This window comes from Equus asinus, chromosome 1 (genome assembly GCF_041296235.1).
Source record: "Equus asinus isolate D_3611 breed Donkey chromosome 1, EquAss-T2T_v2, whole genome shotgun sequence".
Classification (NCBI taxonomy): Eukaryota; Metazoa; Chordata; class Mammalia; order Perissodactyla; family Equidae; genus Equus; species Equus asinus.
In genome coordinates, this window is record NC_091790.1 from 158,962,575 (window position 1) to 158,983,579 (window position 21,005).

General features: G+C 43.3%; 1 protein-coding gene across 7 annotated transcripts in view; it reads left to right on the forward strand.

Annotated features, from left to right (window-relative positions):
* Window positions 1–4,578: 4,578 nt before the first annotated feature.
* The window catches only part of CREB5 (cAMP responsive element binding protein 5), a 396,047-nt gene continuing 379,620 nt past the window's right edge, over window positions 4,579–21,005 (forward strand). For 3 of the 7 annotated variants that reach the window (XM_014841040.3, XM_070511214.1, XM_070511188.1), the window contains exon 1: window positions 4,579–4,683. Coding sequence is in view for 4 of the 7 variants with exons in the window: in XM_070511197.1 (XP_070367298.1) it covers window positions 8,191–8,193 (3 nt within the window). In the remaining 3 variants the exon portion in view is untranslated. Of the gene's footprint in view, window positions 4,684–8,109; window positions 8,194–21,005 lie in introns of all 7 variants that reach the window. The other 4 variants (XM_070511197.1, XM_070511207.1, XM_014841037.3 and 1 more) reach the window with 4 other exon arrangements.

Genomic DNA, 21,005 nt, shown 5'->3' on the forward strand with positions numbered 1-21,005 from the left:
TTATTTCACTTGACGTGCACACTTTCTACCAACACTCGGCCTTCCGTTTACTCATGAGTGAGGAGAGACTGAAAGGAAACGGAAGTTAAGGGCTGCCCTAGCTTTCGCTTTCCTTCTACGTCATCATTTTCAGTGTATGTGGTTGGTTGATGTAGCACGAGTAAGGTAGGGTTCCTGGTCATTTGTGTTTCTTAGTCCCCCTCTGCCTTTTTCCTGTGTTCTAGGAATGTTCTGGCTTGAAAGGAAAGCACGGCCTCCCAGGCATCTCAGCGTCCTCCTCACCCCCATCCCACTCAGCCATAGATCAAACCTGCTCACTTCGCACTCCCTTTGAGTCTCACTGAACCCCCACGCATCATGGGTCCACCGGAGTTTTGTGCTCGGGAGGCATCAGGAACACTACATGCAAATGAGGTGGGAAGGAACGGGCACGCTTAGCGCGCGAATGTCCTCCGCTCAAAGAAAAGCCTTGAACGAACACATAAATGGGGAAGGTCCTCGGAATGGTGTATATAGAAGGGACCAAGAGAAGGCTGCTTCAGGGGTAGGTACGTCCTTATGGGAACTAAGCTTATGGGATCAGCTAGAGGCTTGATCTTAAGCTTATGAGCCCGGGGTCACATGTGTTTAGTGTTGCAGGCCGCCCCTCTTCCTCTCCCCTCCCCAGCTTCCTCCGTGGTCACTGCCCATCCATGAAGTCACTAAATCAGAGTCACTCAAAGTCAGGTCCCCAGACGCTGGCATCAGAATCACTGGGCAGAATCCTGAGCCCAATGCCAGACCTTTATGCTGAAATCCCTGAGGAAGTCTGACCCAAGAAACTGCCTTAGCAAGTTGCCCAGGTGCTTCTTATGCTGCTAAGTTTGAGAACTCCTGCAGGAGCCTAGGGACTAGGAAGAAGGAGAACTTTTTGGTTTTCTTTCATCCTCAGCACTGGGCAGACCCACCAGCCTTTGCTGAATGTTGGACAAATGACTGAATCCAAAGCACGGAGGCCAAAGGATTTCTCCCCATCTGAATATCTTTGGGATGTTTCTATCAGGCCTGATATTCAGTAGGTAAGCACTGGGAAGGCTGTTAATTGGCTAAAATATTAAAGTTCTTCCATAGGGGTTGGTAAATACCCACTGCTCTGATCTCTGTGCTATCCCACCAGCCCAGCTGCCCAGGCCTCTCTCTTGGACTGCCCAAGTGATCCAGCAACTAAAGAATTAACACACCTGGCCTAGCAGGGAGTCTCATCTATTTTCATTGGTCAGTATAGGTGCCAGTCAGCCCCTCATAGGTTCAGCCAATGTGGAGGGGGTGTGGTAGGGTGGGGGTGGGGAGGACCCTGGGTGGGTAGTACCCCAGCCAGTTTACCTTGACTCTGGAGTAAGAGTCCCCATTTCCACATGTCCCCCAGACCATAATGAGTAGAGTCCTAGTGGGTGAGATGGTATTCTTGGAGGTGATGCTGGCAACCCAGTGGGCAAACACCCCAGGTTATGGCCACAACCAGCTGAGGTACCCTAGAGATGCTGTTGCATGGCTGCTTCTGGTAATTGCAGCCTCATGGGACTTTGGATCTGAGAGATCCTGCAAGAGGCTTGGTGAGCAGGAGGCATGCAGGAATTCGAGTCCACAAACATGATGGCTCTGTTGGCATGGTTTGACAAACGAGAGCCTGCTTGCTACAGATGGTGCATGCAGGGGTTAGTGTGGGGCTGCGAGGAGTATGGGGAAACCGGTTCTCTTTTCATTCATTTGATCAAGTTTGCCAGAATCATTGAATGCCCTCCTATCATGGCATTGGCCACATTACTTTCATTAATAAAATGAGGGCAAGTACTTACATAGTATTTGTCCTGTGCCAAGCACAATTCTTAACTCCTTTCAATTACTGTAATTATCACCACCATTCCCATGACATAGATGAGGAAACGGAGATCTAGAGGTTATTTCAAACTCCAGGAGCAGAGCCATGATTTGAACTCAGGCAGCCTGACATTAGAGTCCATACTCATAAACACCACCTCTCTTCTTCAATGTACATTCGAAAAAATTTTGTGTGTGTGCCTTAGCTGGTAACAGAGATCTGGCCTATGTAAAAAACCTGTGTGTGATACAATGGCTAACAACATTTTGAATGAAATTGCTGTCAGTTTAGCAGAATCTGAGAGAAGAGTCAGCACCATGAACACAGTTGTTGATGTTAAGAGAAATTGGCTATCTATGAGACTCTAAGTAACCTAACGATTATCAAGTTATTGGGGAAGTCACTGGAAACGTTCCCTGTTTGTTCCTATGTCAATCATAGCTTAGAAAGGGGCATTGTTTACCTAGTGACAGCATATCAAACAAAAGGTCAGCAATAATTTTTAAAGATCAACAAGTGGTTTGGATAGTATTAGAAATTGATGAACTCCTTGCATTAAAACTCACATATATATGTGCTTCTGTTTAGGGAATATTGGGAATTAAATGTTTTCAATTGATATGTTGATAACTACTTACAGGTTTTAAAATATCTTGATTATCACCTCAGCTTTGCTTATTTAATTCTGCATTCAGTTCCTTTCGTCCACACCTGTCAGCTTGGAAAAAAGATGAACTCTCAGACTGAGCTCTGGTGTGTCGACTGGGTCCCTTTTCTGCCTCCAGTTTGCTCCTCGTCCGGCTCACACTGTTTCTTTGGGGGAGAAGGAGATAGACGCCTACCTGAGGTGGAAAAGGCTGCCCTGGTCACCGAGTGGGACTGTGGGCACGGAGGCTGCTCCTCACTTGGCTATTGCTTCCCAGGTGAAACAACAAACAAGCCAGGTAATTGAGCTGTCATATTTGAAGTTTTATCAGTTAAGATCCAAGTTAGGACTGGAGCCCTTCTTTTGCAGTTCCTTCAGAGCTACGTGTGGAAAAGAACAAATACAAAACCCAGTGATGAGTTCTGAATAAGGCTGTGAGGAACGAACGGTCATCAGTCCCTATGGTCTCAAGGAACGCTTAAGGAAAGGGAGTTGTTTAAACACTTAAAAACGGAAAAGAAACACAAAGCTCTTCCATTTCGTGTGGCAAAACCAGCTCAGAAGTATGGAACAATCCAGGCAAAGCATTTCAATTTCCAGCCAGTCCAGTCATGATTCTCTGGCAAACTGCACAGTCATGGTTATGATGCTCTGGGATGAGAGGTGCTATATAAATGTCAGATGTTACATAAATGTCAGGAATGATGAGTGTTTGTTAATGGGGGCTAAACTGTTCCTAAGCAAAGCTCCAGCTCCCAGCCAACATGTCCTTAGCAGAGGTTCTAACCACCAAAAACCCGTGAGAAGGGAATGCTCACCCCAGGTTGTAGAAAGGAGCCCAGCTGGGATTTGGGGTTTGAAAACAGGAGTGGGGATGGTGCCAGTGCCACCACTTGCTAAAGTGACTTCAGGCCAGCCCTTAACCTGGAGTCTGCCTTAGCTCACCTGTAAAATGTGGATAATTATAACTCACGCCCTACTTCTCCTCGTTGTGCTGGGTTGTTGTGAGAATCAAGGCAGTTCACGTGGGTGCAAGTGCTTTGTAAAGTGTGAGCTGCTGCAAGGATGACAGTGGTCGCCCAGGCTGGCTGGAATTTAGCCCATGCCTTCCCTTTGAATCCTACTCACGGGAGAACACCTGAATGGAAATTAAGCTGGGGATGGCGATGGTGGCTGGGCAAGATTCTAAAAATGCCAGGTTCCCTCTCTCCCAGAGCTGTCAGGAAGATACTGCAGACCAGGAGCCCGGATCCTGCATTCTGCCTCTGGCTCTGCCACTTGCCAGGCTGTGAGCTTGGGCCGGTTACAGAGGAGGCTCTGGAAGCGATCGCCAAGGGCCCTTCCGGCTCTGACGCTGAGTCTAAATCCGGCTCACCACTTGGCTCTAGCTGTGGTTCACCTTTCGCCTCCAGGAGCAACTCTCCCTCCAGCTTCTCAAACGCACGGAGCAGGGGTCTTGGAAAGGGGCGGGGGGCATCTAGTCCATGTGAGTGTGCACAATAAAGTTACTGCTTTGGAGTGAGGTGGGGGGCAGTGAAAAGGGGTGTGGAGTGAGTGCTCTGAGAAGCCAGGATGCAAGGAACACTGTAATGAGGTCACGACTGTCGCAGGCAAAAAGGAGCTGGACATCTGCTGGTGGGGGAAGGGGGGAGCGTCCTGCATTGGTTTGCACAAAGTCTCTTCCCGCATCCTTCAGCATCCCCTTCTCCACCTCTCCCCTAGCACCCATCCCTACATCTTTCACACGCTACCAGGCCCTGTTCAGAGGAGAGCCCGTGTCCGTGCCTCGTCTGTGGTCCTGTCTGAAACCATGAGGATTGTTTCCAAGCTGACTCACACCACTAATGTCAGGGAGCCGTGTCACACGGCGCTGGGCTCTGCAAGCTGTTGCTTGCGCGGTCGCAGCCGCCGCCGCCGCTCGCCGGCAGTGCACCAGGGTCCGCTCGTGGGGCGGGGGCGGGGCGGGGCTGGGGCGGGGCCCGCCCCCTCGGCGCGCCGGCCCCGCCCCTCCCTCCTTCCCTCCCCCGCGGACCGCAATGATTTAGAAGTTCAGGAATCCCACGTGACGTCACCGGGGGGGTGATGTAATGCACTCTAAATAGAATGTATTGTAATCTTTGCTCAGTCCAACGTGGTCCCTTCACCCGGGCTCCGCTCTTGCCTTCTCCACACTTGTTTGGTAAGTTCCTAAAAATACGGCTCGGCCACTTCTGGGGCTTTTGCATTTAGCCACTTTTGTTGCACTTGCCGCGGGAGCCATCTCGGGAGCGTACTTGTTTGCAGGGGTTGGTTCTCGGCAGGAGCCGTGAGGTTACTTGGTCCAATGGGCAGGTCACAGGGCAAGGAGTAGGGAAGATGCGATGCATTTTTTTTGGAGGGTGATCTGTGTTTGTAAACACTTTGGCGGACCAGAGGGAAGTCCGGCCCCCAATGCTGGTGGACTGTGGAATTCTGCTGTGTCCTGAGGCCACCCCAGAGACCCCACGCCGTATCCGTCCCGGAGCGCGTCTCGGTGGCCGCCGCGCCGTGCGACTGGAAGGATGCTAACGTGGAGCGAGCGCCGTCTCCGCCCCGGCGTGCGTGCGTGTGTGGGACCGCGCGTGTGTTTCCCTGACACGGGGAACAGTTATGAATCGGGGGTGTGTGTTTGCCTCCAGAGACCTGGCAAGGTGCGGAACCCTCCAGAAGTGCGGTCAAGCGGCGACAGTGGCGGCGGCAGCGGAGACGGCGAGCCAGGAACCTCCCCCCGCGTCCCCAACTTCCCGGTGATGCGGCGGAACCCCCGGAGAAAGTTTGCAAACTTCCAGCGGGCGCGGCGAGGACGCCGGGTCACCTAGGGGGCGGGCTGGCGGGCGCGCGGGGGGCTCGCTCCCTCCCGGGTGGCGAGACTGCTGCTGCCACCTCTCCCGCAGGGCTGCCCGCCGCAGCTGGTGGGCGCGCGCGCCGGGGAAAGGGACGTCGTCCTTGGAGGGCACTTGGCTTTCGCTCCGAGCGCGGAAGCCTCGAGAGTGGCGAGGCTCTGCTCGCGTTCACTGCTCCAGCCGCCTCCTGCCTCCGTCCGGTTCTCGCGGGCATCATTACCTCTTCCCCGCCGCTGCCCCAAATGACAGCTCCTGCTTTTGCCGCGGCGGCGCGGTGGCAGTTCCCAGGACCCGGCGGCGAAGCCTTCCTCTCTTTCAGGTTCTCCACGGAACCGCTTAAACTTTTCACGAAGTTCTTAGAGGGGCAAGACGTGCGAAGGAACCGAGGAGATGTTTTCTCTTGGCAGCTGCATCCCGCTTCTTCTTTGCTATAGATTTATTTCCGGGGGTGTGTGTGGGAGGGTGTATCTGGTAGATAAAGCCCCACACCTTGCCCACCCACAACCCAGCTTTCCTTGAACGGGTGCTGCCCCTACTTGATGCTTGTTCAAGGCCAGGAACTGGAGTGGACTGCTTGTATATTTCGTTGTCAGAGTCCGCGGAGTGTGTTTGATTTTTGTTTTTCCCTCCCTCTCTGACATGTGTCAGGGAATAAAGGCTGGATACAGGTCCATTACGTCATTCTGCAGGCCAGTAACTGTTTGATTAACAGCTTCAGATACTTAAGGGTTCGGGGGCTTACAAATGCTGACAAAGCAACTCTGCTTTCCATCCCCACCCCCCAACATACTGGTACAATCGCCCGTTCCCTGGGCATCTTTATTGCCCTCTCCTCTCGGACCCCTCCTTCTCCACCCCCTCTCCCGCCCACACCGTTATCACTCGGGCCCCGCCTCCCCGTTTTACTGCTTTCCCTGGGGCGATCACTGTCCCTGGAGTGTGGCTAAGAGCTTCTGGTGTCTGAGGGGGGCAAAGTACCTGATCAGCGCACGCACAATCTGCTCTTTTCTATTATTTAAGGAAGGCACCAGCGAGCCTCTTCTCTAGGGCGAAAATGCTCAGCCCTGATGGAAAAGGCATCTCAGGAAACGTTTAGAGACGTTATGATAATGCTGTGTCCCTCTGGTGATTTAGGAAAACAACACACCCGCTGCAGACAAAGTACTTAATTCCACACAGCGCCTTCCTCCAACGTTTAGCCGAGGAGGGAAGACGAGGAAGGACGCTGACTAAATCAAATTTAGCTGAAAGGATCAAGACTAAATGTTTCATTTCCAAAGTGAGGGAACGTGAGTGTTTGAACCCAAGCACAAAGTACCATACCATAACTTGGTGCATGTGTTTCTTTCTCAACCTTAAGTTTCTGTATTTAAGAGGATGTTAAATACGTAAGTCATTGAAGTGAGTCACAATCTCTGTATCTGGCAGTTGAAATAAAAACACTGTGTGTGACATATTTAAGGGATAAAAGTAAAAAGAAATCTTAGTAGTTGGGGGTCGGTGTGCAGCAGAAATCAAATAAAAAGTTGACTAACAGGGTTTTGGATGGAGAGGGCAGAGGATTTGGGTGCTTTCTGATTTGGAGTAAATAAAGGAAAATGTATATTCTAAGTATGTGGGAATTTCTTGAAGAACACATGTTTTGTTATAATCAGATCTACTTTCTTCAAAGTGAAAGCTGTGCTGTAGAGTAGACGTTTGTGAAACTCCTTTCTGGGGTCTAATTGACATCCTTCCCCAAATTTGCGCCAGTATTTATTATTTACTCACATCTAGAGATGACATAGCATAACCCCACACAATGTTTGTGCATCTAAAATGTGAAACTTCTTGTTTGTGATGCAAAGACCCAGAGTAAAAAATGGCCCGGGTGCCCGGCACTGGAGAGTGTGATTAATGATCAGTGATTTAGTGATCAGTGATTAGTGGTTTTATTCAAACTGTTACCTCTGACCAGAAGCACACATCAGAGGATTAACAGGCTCTTTAGATAAATGCTCATTAGTGGAAGGGGAAAAGCAAAGATAATAGGCATGCACCCAGGGACAACTTTCGAAGAAAATCATTCCCGTCTTCAGAATAATAAGCTCTATTAACAGAAAGCTCTTTTAATTTAAAACTTGCTTTTATCTTGTAAATCAAAGTTAGATGTAAAAGTTTGTAGTGCCATTATAACCTAAATTTTCCCATATCCACTAGATGTGGATTATCTCAGTAGCGATATTTCTTTTTTATTTAAATAAACAATTGGACCTTTAGAGCAGCTGAACCCTGACAAGTTCTTAACTCCCAGGGTTTGAAGGTGTCCCCCCTTCTAGAATGGAGAGTGCAGCTTGCTAACTAGATGGCGCACTATTATTTGGTGTGCCCTGCTGTGTGGTGCAGGAGTCTGACGGAGCAAGTAGCTGCTTGCGAGGTGTCCTTCAACACTCACAACAAAGTTGATTCTGTGTAGGGTTGGAGGCTAGACAGTTCTACAAGTTTTTAGTCACATTTTCCATGTCAGTTAAATCTAGGGTGTTCAAGGCTACTGGAAAAATTAGTCTCACTACTAAAAGAAACTTAGGGAACAAGGGAGGAAAGAGGGACAGGCGTCTAGGAGGCACCTCTGAGCTGCAAGAGTGATTGTAAAATACCGGATCTGTTCTTTTTTATTAAGAGCTAGTTTCATAAGCTTTGTGGTCTGAAATACTGAGGCAAATACTCAAAGATTTATTTTCTTCCTCATCTTGCTGGTGAAAAAGGAGTTACTAGAAAGAAAGGAAGAAAAATCTTGGTTTGGTGACTGCAGGAAGCAACACGTTGCTGATTTCATTCTACAGATAATGGTAAGATGATGTTTATTACTCTTATTAAGCAGAAAGGGAACTTTGCGGTTGGTTAAATGAGACCGAGCTTACATTTTCATAGATGGAATTCAGAAATAGAATTCTTATTTTGCACTGAATCCTAATGTTGCTTTTGTCAGTTTCCTGGGCTTTGGTTGCATTTTGTGTGGAAGGTAGTGTGTGAATAAGACCATTATTTCTCTGGCAAAATAATGTTCACGAGCATGTGAACAGCAGTGGGGGAGCTACGAAGCATGTTAAATAATGTGTCAGGTAAGAATTCCTTTTTCCACGAACTTTCATGAATCACTTCATCAAGTACTTAAGTTTTGAATAAGGAAGGAGTTCTTAAAAAGAAACCTAAAAATTAAAAGTAAAACAAAAAAACCCCATTTTCCAAACCCAAACCTTGGTGTGTATTCTCACGAAGAGGATGCTATTGATTGCAGAGCAACTATTACTTTAGTTTTAAAACTTAAAAAGAAAACAATGCGAGAACTTAGTTGTGCCTCCCTATAAATTTTCTCATTTTCCTTTGCATGTAGCATTTTATATAGATCCATTATTTTTAAATCCTGACTGATTCATAGCGATTTTTAGTTTTCAACTTTACTCAAAGTAAACAAGTTTGCTCAATTCAAGCCAACTCTTTTTTAATGTAAATTGCTGATATCGTAAATTCCTGCCGATTAGAAGTCAGTTGTGACCTTATGTAGTTTATACATGAGTGGATAGTTTATTGGTCCATTCCCACAAAAAAGTAGGAACTATGCGTTTACTTCTATCTCTGTGATGGTGCAGCTTTTATTTAAATAGATAGTTAAATGAATGGTAGCTTGTCAGACTTTCCCTATATAGCTTTTCAAATACAGTAAGTTGAAGACTTTTGTTACAACTGTTTGTCAGTTTCCCACACCTGTAGATTCAAAACCAATCAATCTTGAACTTTCCAAGATCTGTACTAATGTCAAGTGTCTGGTCTCCTGATTTCTTATCATAATTTGCTTTTTAGCAACAATGCATCACCCTCCTATAGTATTTCCTTAGCATTGGGATTTGCTCCTTATTAAGCTGAAAGTTATTTTGTGAGAGTGTGATGTCCCACTGGATCCCAGAGATGTGAACTTTGTATTTGTAGTTGGTTTTCTTTCAGTTGTGTTGTTAGATTAAAATTGAGGATTGCGTAGACTTATTATTTTTGTCATCTTTTCTTTTTCTTCTTCTTCGCTTCAAAGCAATGCTGTTAGTCACAAAATTAATGTGATCATGGCTGGTGTTTCCCATCTATATGCTTCTTTTGCTTCTTACAAATTGGATTTCTACAGCAATTTAAGATCTTTTTTTAGAGGCGACTTTCTTGGATGAAGATGGAACAATGATCTCAGTCAATTCATTATCTTGTCCAGTTTGACTACCAGCTGTATTATGGGAATCAACTGATGCTTTTATAAATTAGTGTTTAAAAATTTAAATCTAGGACTATTTCTCTGAATCCTACTTAATAAAATTATACAATTGAGATAAGGGAATAAACTGAGGGCGTTGGGGGGGGCGGGATAGCCTCAAATATTTAAGTGTGAGAAAGAAGCACTTTCAGATATGCTAAACAGACTTAAAGAACCTTTTTGTGTTGCTATTTGTAAATTAAATAAGCTATCTGTTTTGTAGCATTGCTTTAAATAGAAACTCTGGCACTTTAAAAATGACATCATGTTTAATGTTTTCACTAAAGAGTTCTTACATTTTGTAATTAGGAAAAAAATGGGCAATTAGTATTTTTTGAGGCTCCATTAGTATTCCATTGTTGGGAATTGAAAATCATGGATTTAACATAAGAAAAAAGGGAAAGAGAGAGAGGAGGCTTTTACAGATTTCCAGGTAGTGATAACACTGTTCCAGAAACAAGAATAAAATTTTTGAAGCTCTTATTGAGACTCTGGGACTTTCAAAATAAAACTGAGAAAGTTTAGGATAAATTCCTGAATGTATAAGATGTTACATTGACATTTCCATATTGCGTTCCTCCAAGCTCACTCCATTGCTCATTTATCTTTTCTGAGAAATAGATCAGAATCAATTTAACGCTTTAGAAATATGTATTTTAAGTTGCTTCGTTCTGTTTCCTCAAGGTTCATAGTTCTAATCTCTACCCTAAAATTAAGAAGGGTTAAAAACTACCATGTTGGCATTTGTCTTGAACTAATCTTAGAGAGTAAGAGTTCCTTTCGGCCTGGGGATTCTGATGGGGAGGTACAAAGGCTTCTTGTAGCAGATGCAGAGCTGGAGCCAGGGGAGAGCTTCTCGTTGACAGACCAACGTCTTCACTTTGCAGAGGAGACCCAAAGGCCTCGTGCTGTCCCCTGGCTCACCCAAGACCCAGAGCTAGAGAGTGCCAAACCGAGCCTGCACGCCTGGTCTCTCCCTCCAGGTGCGCTTCTCTTTCCCCGAGCCAGGCTGCCAGAAATGCCCTTGTCACAAATGAAACGTAACCCATGGCTTTGGATGCTTTGCTCTTTTCAAACCTTTTGATCACTTACCTTTCAAAGACAAGTTTTTATCGGGTCTTTTGAATGAATACCCTGAGCATATAAACTGTAGTTTCTATTCTGTATATTTTTATATATCTGCAGCGTTAATTTTTCTAATATCGGCCTCTTTCTTTGAACGCCATTTTTCTTCTTCTTCCTCACCATTATTGTTAGATGAGCACTGTAAAACTATACCATCCAGATTTCATTTGAGACCAGAAAGCAGGCAGAACTAAAAATGGTCCAAAAGACTGTCTCAGAGTAAGGCAGTAACTTTCTTTACTTCCTGTCTTTTCTTTATCATCTTCCTGTCTTTTCCTTATCAATAAAATTTTAAAGTTAAGACAAATTATTGTTCTTTTTGTCGAACAGAGCAACAAGTGCTGTTTCCATTCTGGCAGATGTATTTTTGCCCAGGATCCGTCTGTAATATGTTATCTTTCCAAGTTGGTATATATGAGAGTGTTTAGAGGTAGATATCATTGCATGGAAGTGAGTTGAGTCTGGAAGTGTGCTCTTTGAGGTTTAACTGGCAAAACTTGACTAATCATAGCTAGTAGAAATCATGCATGCAACATAGGGGGCTCCAGAGCTCCAGACATTCGATTTAAGATGAAATTGAGGTTATGCTGTATTTAGGACGGGGAACAAGAATATCTCAATAGAAATCTTGAATGCATCTACTGTATGTGTTGTTTGGCCTGACCCATAGGTTTCCTTTCCAGCTCTTTGCATAAAGGCTTTATATCAGAATTCAGGTCTCCTTTATTCTTTTATTACACTGAGGAGCCCCTGTGTTGCATGATTTCTCAAATATAACACATTTCAGCCAGTTTTATACACTTCTCTCTCTGCTGGCTTCCCAAGGGGAGAAAACCACATGCCACAAAAAACATCTCTGTTTTTGTTTGAATTAGCTGATTATTAGAAGAGATACATTTTATCTTCATTTGCCAGATCTGGTAGGACCATTTCACTTTATCAAAACAAGATTTTCTTCTTTAAGTAAGCGATGATGCTGTTTGGCGTCTGAATGACCAGGTACTAATTCAGGCAGCAGAGGGTGGAAGGCATTGAGGGTAAAGTCTATTTCCACCAGGGTACCTAGCTATGACATGGTGCGCCACTACGAAGAGCCAGATTTGCCTCACTGCAATGACAATGTTGTCCAGAAAAACATTGCCTTCTGGGAGGAAAGACAAAATTATAGACTAAACTTCTAAATTCTGAGCAAGGACTGATGCTGTGCTGAAGATGGCTCTTAGGAGGCTGTGGGTCTGTAGGGTTATTTATTAAGCTACAACATGGTAAAACATTCCCAGGCTAGAACTTGATCATTTACATCTTAAAAGCCTTAATAGTCCTCTTCACCCATTCTCTGCATTTCCCTTATGCTAATGTTTTTCTAAATTTATTTATTTATTTTCCTGAGGAAGATTTGCCCTGAGTTAATATCCGTTGCCAATCTTCCTCTTTTTTTGCTTGAGGAAGATTAGCCCTGAGCTAACATCTGTGCTAATCTTCCTCTCTTTTGTATGTGGGTCGCCACTACAGCATGGCTGAACCCATCAGCCTACACCACCCAATGTAGGTCTGTACCTGGGATATGAACCCACGAACTTGAGCCGCCAAAGTGGAGCGCACAGAACTTAACCACTATGGCACGGGGTTGGGTCCTGGATTTATTTTTTAATATTCATTCTAGTTACTGTTCTTTCATGAGTAACCCTACAATAACAAATCACAAGTGTGTCCACAATGGAGAGAATATTTTTCCATACAGAAAATAGATTTTCATATCAAATCTTAGAAGAAACAATCAGCAAGACAAAAGAAGGGAAAGTTTGAAATCTGCTTGATGGCATCATGGGCTCTGCCACCATTTGTAGCTCTGCAGCAATGTGGTTTATAGCAACGGGAAAAGCCTAAGACAGGAAGAGGGAATCTGCAAAGTGCTGCCTTGAACTCATTCTGCTTCTCTGCCTCAGTTTCTTCATTTGTGATAAAAGGGTGTTGGTCTCGACCAGCACTGTCCAATAGTGAGGACCACAAATGCAAGCCTTATATGTAATTTTAAATGTTCTGGTAGCCACATTGAAAGGATAAAAAGAAACAGGCAAAGTTAATTTTAATAATGTATTTTATTTAACCCAATTTATCTGAAATATTATCATTTCAACATATAATCAATATAAAACTGTTGAGATACTTTGCAATTTTTTCTCCTTTTTTGGGTACTAAATCTTCGAAATTCGGTATGTATTTTTATAATTACTACACGTCTTAGTTCGGACTAGTCACATTTCAAGTGCTCAGTAGCCACATGTAGCCAGTGACTGTGGTATCAGGCAACACAAATCTAACCTCCGTATCAGTCGTTCTCGCTTCTGGCAGCCCAGTAGAACCATCTGTGGAGTTTTCAAAATTATTGGTACCTACCCCCTGCCCCCATTCTGATTTAATTGGTTTGGGTTGGGGACCTGGGCCTCTACATGTTTTAAAAGCTCCAGAAGTGTTTCTAAAGTGTAGCCAGGGTTGAGAACCACAATTCTAACTGATCTCTGAGGCATCTTCTACTGGAATATTCTATGATTCTATTTAGGGAAAGGGATCGCAGTAAAGCATTCAGAGTCAAGGGCAGCCAGCGGTTGTTATAGGCCTGCCTCATGCTACAAAACGTATTTAAGAAAATACAATTAATGAAAATTAAAATGTACAGATTAAATAATTTAGAAGATAATTCTTTGTAATACAGATGAGCTCTGTTTTGTGTCAGTGTCAAATATGGATGTTTTAAATGGTTTCCTCCCTTAAAAATCTTAACTTATGATTTGGTTTGCATGCAGCCTCTTAGAAACTCTACATTTTGGAAAAGGTCAAGATCGCCACATTTCAGTTGTTTTGCTAACTTACTTCTTTGCCTCAGATACTACTCGCCTTTAACTGTTTTTTAGAGGAAAAATCTCACTCCATTTGAGACGTCTGGATCCCCTTGTGTTTCTTCCCTCTAAGCTTTTAACAAGGTTTGTGTCATTGCATAGACCAAACTTGCCCTTTGCTCATGTCAAGATGTTAGTTATAACTACCTCGACTTAAAGTGTTCGTTCTCTTTGTCATCCTTTAAAATCTTAGAAGAATCAATGTTTCTCAATGCACACCACGATGTTTTCCTTTAACAAAAATTTTTAAACTATATACCAGTCTGTGCATTCACTAAAGGATGCAAAGAACCAAAAAATAAAAAATAATTCCAAACTCCTCACCCATCTCCTTTTGAAGTCGACAAACGGTGTTGTTTGTGGAAGGGAAGAGAGACCTCAGGGGCAGTCCCTCGTGACTTCATGCCGCTGAGAGCTTCTGCATTCCCGCATCCGTGAGTCATTTCACCCTGAACCTGTCTCCCCATCCCCTGCAATGCCAGCTGTTTCCAAGTACATGTCTATCTGACCATGTGCTTTTTAAACATGACTTAAAACCATTTTTAGGTACAAGATTACAGATTTCTCTACATTTGGGGTGATAATATTTGTGTTTTCTGTAATGTCATTCATTGGAAGAATTTTAACCTTCATGTATGAACACACGGCTTTAATTCCCATTTTGTAGATGGAGAAACTGGAGGGTTGACAAGGCTAACATGGTCTTCGTTAATTAGAAGGGTGGTCAGTCTGAGAAAATAGCTCACGTTTATTAGTGCCTAACCATAAGGACTACTCCGGGTGACTTTCAGGCGGGGATTTCCCAACAGTGTATACTATTGCATTTGTCTTTGAATTTATAAACAACATTCTTTCTGATGCTTTTCCATGCATTATTTGCACTTAAATGGTTTCTCTTGCTAATAACTCTTGCTTCCCAGCTTCAGGCTACATGTACCTAGATTTGATGAACAAATACATATGGGTGTATCAACCTCTTAACATGGCATCTATTCTAAAAGTTGCATGGAGACATCTGTTAGAAACCTGTGTTTTTGGTGGTATCTAGGGAAATTTTCTCTCAGGCTACTTTGTGATTGACTATTAGAGGACTTTGTGGAGAGACAACAGATTAAAGATTTAAGTTGTTGAACGGTTTTTGGGCATTGAAAATAAAGGGCTTCAAATATTCACTCATTGAGCAAAATAGACTCTAGCCCTAGCTCCTGAATTATCTTTAATAAAACAGTTTAGCTCTTGTTTATCAATGTACTATCTTCACACTTGGCCTGGAGCCTTCTGCTTTTGAATCTTTGGTTTTTGTTTTCTCCTAATAATGCCCAGGGTTGGACTTAGCCCTTTGTAGTTTCTGTCTGCACCCCCGTGTCTTCAGTGGTTGAGATACAAGCCATGATTAACAATGCAATCTGTGACCACTGCCAGGGAGGGATTATTTTGGGTCCCTTTCTAAGCATTATACCAAAGTTAAAACAATTTTAATATCCACATGTATATGTGGTTATGGTGGTTAAACTTGTATATAAATAAAAACCTTGGCCAAAGAGGACCAGAATGTTACAAGCATACGTACTTGTAAATGTGATTATCATCTTTTTTAGGATGCCCATGGATAAATTGTTCCTCTTTTTGAGCAAGTATCTATTTGTCACGTTGATTTAGATACACATATAGTTGATTAAAAGATACTGCTAGATTTAAAAAAAATTGAAACCATATTTAACACACTCTTCTTTTCTAATAAGGCCTGTCTAAGCACACATTGTTTACAATTTCATTTTCCAGCTTTACCAAGCCAGATGACTAACAACCACCATTCTCAGTGCCGTGCTGGTGAACGTCATCAAAGATGATGGTGCGCAGTGTTTTGGCACCATGAAGCAGCATGTAATTTGAAATTGTACTTTTTGCTCAATACCCATGCTAATCTCTAAACCATTCAAAACATTTTTTAAAAAAAACAAAACGAAGCAGTGATGTCTGCCTGTGGGATGGAGGCAACACTGGCAGGGAAGTACAATTACTTTTTCATGTGCCTCAGAGGCACTCACAAAAATCAGAGAGAAAAAATTACACATAATTACTTGACATGCCCTTTGGAAGGGACATTCTTAAGATAGACAGGTTAACCCTTTAACCCAAGGTTCATTTTTACCCTTTCCAGGAAATGTGCTTTTTTTTTTCCCCTAAAGCACAAAAACTATAGTATCTTTAAAAGGAAGGCTGTAAATGGATGCTTTATCTTTATTTAACATTTAGCACATATTCTAGGAGGCCTATTTAGGAAATATTATATTCCTTTACATAGTTTTAGTTATTCAATGTTTGTTTTAAAAAATAGAGGATTCTGGAGATTGGTGGCCCAACAGTGTAAATATATTTAACACTATTGAACTATACACTTAAAAATGGTTAACATGGTAAATTTTAGGTTATGTGTATTTTGCCACAATTTAAAAAAAAAAGGAGGGATAAGTTTGCTTGTACCCGTTCCCCAGACAGAGAAACAGAATGCATAGACCACTTGTTCAAAGTTAGGTATGGCAGCTTTAGGGTCTCAATGGGAGGAGCAAAAGTCTAAAAAGGACTTCTGCTCTTCAGGCCAATGCAGAGGTAATGAGTGTGTGATGTGATTCTGACACATAAGATAACGCAGAGACACAGCTAGGCACATGGCACTGAGTGCCTCTTTTCTGGAGACTGGCTTGGATTCAGATGGGCCTCGTGTGATTTGGAAAACACACCATTTGGCATTATTTGAGCATCTCTGTTTGTATTGACTTGCTTGCCTTTCTCAGTGCAAAGATATGCTCAATGGAAACCAATAAAAAAGCACAGCTTTGTAGTTTCTCTAAGGGAGTATAAACCCACACTTTGCTTTCTCCCTCTCCCCCTCCCTCCCGCCCTCCCTTTCTTCATCAGATATTTACTGAGCACATATGATGTGCAGGTACTAGGGACTCACGATCAAAACCAGACATGGTCCCTCTCCTCACAGAACTTACTGGTAGGAGAGACACCAAATAAGTCACTCCAATAGAATGTTGTGGGAGAGTGAGGGGGTGCAGGTCTGGAGGCAGAAATCCCAGTTAGGGCGCTGGTGTGGTTGTCCAGGCAAAGGTGATGGCGGCTTGGGCTACAGTGGTGCCAGATTCAAAAGCCGGTTAAGAGATAGGACCAGTATGACTAGGGGATAGATTAACTGGAAGGTGAGGGAATGGGAGAGGAGTTTACTTATTCTAAGGGAAGAAGGAGCCAGGTGGGATAAGCCTGACCCAGTAAGGAAGCCTGGATTGTCCTTTGTGGTGGTAGCAGAGAGGAGGGTTTTCAGCACAGTGCCCCATGGGCTTGTGTCTGAGTCCTTGAAAGAGAAGCGAAAATAACTATGAACAAAAACTCCAACAGCAACTGTAACTAAAAACTGTTGTTCACTCGTTGCGTTGCAAGGCAACACAGTTTGGATAATTTGTGTCAGAGAGTAGGCCCTCCAGAGAGAGAGGCAGCCACTGCCCAAGGCAGCCACAGTGCTGGCCGTCAGGGGTCCAGAGCATGGCCAGGTGTGTTCGTTGCTGTAACAGAGTACCACAAACCAGGTGGCTTCAACGATGGAAATTGGTTCTCTCGCGGTTCTAGAGGTTAGAAGTCCAAAATCAAGGTGTCAGCAGGGTTGGTTCCTCCTGGGGGCTATGAGCGAGGATCTGTTCCAGGTCTCTCTCTTTGGCTTGTAGATGACTCTCTTCTCCCTCTGTCCCTTCACATCGTCCTCCTGCTGTGAATGCCTGTCTCTGTGTCCACATTTCCCCTTTTTATAAGGACACCAGTCACATTGGATTAGGGCCCACCCTAAAGACCTCGTTTCAACTTGACTACCTTTGTAAAGACTTGATCTCCGAATAAGGTCACATTCTAGGGTCCTGGAGTTTTGGAGGGACACAATTCCACCCATAACAGTAGGTATGCCCGTCAAGAGGGCAGCACCCAGGGCAAGTAATAGGGGGACCCCGTGGGAGCTGGCAGATTGAGAGTGATGTCAGTTATAACCAGACATTTTGCAGCACATATTAAAAATAAGCTTCTGCTAGACCCCCAGAAAAACTTGGAACAAGTCTTCAGAGATGGGGGTCCACACATTACCAGGTATGGACAAAGCCAGCAAAACACAGCCACAAAAGTTTACACTTTAAAATAGATGTATTTATATTACACTGATTAATGAATTTGCTCATGGGGGCATTGTCCTTGCTTTGGCCTTGAATTTGTCTCCACGGTTTGTGAAACAGCAGTGCCAAAAGGGCAACACCAACTTTTAACCTTGAGAACAAAGAATTAAATACAGCTGTAGTTTGTCACCCCGCCAGGTTTAACAATCATTGTTTTGATGTGCTAATATTTACTGACAAGGACAAAAGCCACTAGGTCCCATAAACAACACACGTCCCAAGTTGAACACAGATGTTTCAATGCAGGAAGAAAAAAAATTTTGTTGATGGACAATTTATGGCTATGTGTTCCCTCTTTTTTACACAGTGAAAACCCAGAAGACAACATTCTGTGTTTTAAAAAATATCATAGTAAAAAGACAAATAATCCAGTTAAAAAGGGGCAAAGGATCTGAATAGACAGTTCTACAGAGAAGATATAGAAATAGCCAATACACATGAAAAGATGGTCAACATCATTAGCTATCAGGGAGATGCAAATGAAAACCACTTCACACCCCCTAGGATGGCTACAATAAAAAAGACAAAAGCAAGTGTTGAGAAGGATGTGGAGAGATTGGAACCCTCGTCCATTGATGGTGAGACTGTCAAATGATACAGCCACTTTGGAAAATAGTTTAGCAGTTTCTCAAAAAGTTAAACATAAACCTCATGACCCAGCAATTCTACTCCTAGGTATATTCCCAAGAGAAATGAAAACATATGTCCACACAAAGACTTGTACATGAATGTTCATAGTGGGGTTGTTCATAATAGCCAAAACGTGAAAATAACCCAAAGTGCATCAACTAATGAATGGGTAAACAATATTTGGTATATCCGTATATTAGAATATTATTTGGTCATAAAAAGAAACGAAGTGCTGATACATGCTACAACATGCATAAACCTTGAAAATATTATGCTAAGAAAAAGAAGCCAGACACAAAGGACTACATAGTGTATGACTCCATTTATATGGAAGGTCCAGAATGGAAAAATCCGTGGAGACAGAAGGTAGATTAGTGGTTGCCCAGGACTAAGGGTGGGGCTGGGGACTTGGGGATGACCAGTAAAGGATGTGTGGCTGCTTCTTCAGATGATGAAAATGTTCTAAAACTGATTGTGGTGATGGTTGCACAAATCTGTAAATATTCTAAGGGCATTGAATTGTACAGTTTAAGTGGGTGAATTGTATGATATGTGAATTATATCTCAATAAATCTGTTAAAAGAAAAGACAACACGTTGTTAAGCAACACATGACTGTATTTTGATCCAACAACTTCTCTACATATTTGGGATTAAAGTGTTAAGATGAGCAGTGGAGAAAGGTTGAGAGGAGCATTACAGACTTAGGCAATAGGAATGGTCAACTATGAAAAATCTTAGAGTAGATACCTTGTGTGTCTCGGCCATACGTCTCTCCCGGGCTATGAGCCCTGACTTCCAGCTTCACCCTGGCCATTTCCTCCTAGAAGGACTGCTGCTGTTCCTGAATTTTCAAATTGTTGAAACATGAACTAATCCTCATAGCATTTCTCCTTCTGACACATCCATTTCACTGGGGGCCACCATCATCTTCTGGCCTCCCAGCTTGAGCCTTCATGACAATCACTAACTTCACTTTTTCCTTGGCCATCATGGACATGTCATTGCCAAGTCTTCTAGACCCCACTTGAGCAATGTCTTGTGATTTTTGTCCTCCTGCCCTGTCTCCTTCTCAACTAGTTCCTTCTATGAACTGAGAGTGAAGGGGAACAGAATTATTTATTGAGTCTTTATTGTGCCTATCTCTTGATCTACAATGTCACCCTTCATAACAAACCTACCAAGGAGCTGGAGTTACCTCTTTTTATAGATAAGGAAAGTGAGGCTCGGAGGTTAAGGGACAAACCAGTTACTGTGACAAAATCAGTAAATGGTGAAGTTGGGGTTTCGAACCAGCTTTGTCTTCTTTCTGAGCTCAGACTCTATACCTTCTAGGTACTAAATGAGTCTTTCTATTCTATGGCTTTGAACAGCTCATGTCCCTGCTCAAGAGCCTTCACTAGCATCTGTTTTAAGGCCCCTAGGCCAGCCCCAGCTAGCATCCTTGTAGGTTTACCCCATATTCAAGCCAGACTCGTAATAAGTCTTGTTTGTGTTGAGTGCCTCTCTGCCATGTTTAGACTCTCCTCTTTCCTGGAACATCTCCTGTCCTTGTCTAGCACACCCTTTCCTCCCCTCCCCCTCACCTTCTGCCTGTGCAAACACTCATCTCCTGATCTCCCCAACCAAAAGCTGAATGAAAAATTAATTCCTTAGTACTTTATTACTATTTTATCTTATGACATAAAAAAAGCTCATCTTCTCTTGGGATTACCTTTGTATTTGTCATAAATTCCCTCTCCCGGATTGTAAGCTCCATAACAGTAAGAATGGACACTTGCTCAGTTTTGGATTTCTCTCATAGCACCTGGCATATAGTCCCTTACATATGGTAGATGGTTAATTAATCCTGAGTGAGTGGATTCAGGGACACTCGAACATTGTTCTTTGTCATGAATTTCCTGTTATCAGGATGAGATGTTAGATGCCTGGCGAGTGTCTCTGGCAGGATCAGCCTGGGGAGATTCTTTAGGTGTACTGATGGATGTCCCTGTAGCTTAAAACTATTGTTAAGCATATTTTAGAAATCCAAAAATGGGGTGGGATGAGTAAATCACAGAGAATCTCACAACGCTAAGGAACCATTGATTTTTCATTTTCACATTTGCTTCTTTACCTATGTCTAGAGGTGAACATATTTTTTAAATAGTTTTAATTGAAGCATAGACACGTTTTAAAATTCTATTTTTTTCACTTAAAACTATACCACAGGCATTTTTTATGCTGTGACATAGTTTTCAAAACTATGATTATGCATCATATTCCATTGAGTTGCTATATCATAATTTCTTAACCATCCCCTATTGTTTGACATTGAAGTTTGCTGTGGACTTTTTTTTTTATGATTGTAAAAAAACATATGACCAATCTTTTGGCAAGAGAAATATGTACTCTGAAACCTTAATCTCCTTCCGCTTATGCTGGTTGGAAAAACCTTCCTTTAGAGTTGAGCTTAGGCAAAATTGTGGCAGAGACCAAGTTTGTCTTGGGCACCCTCAC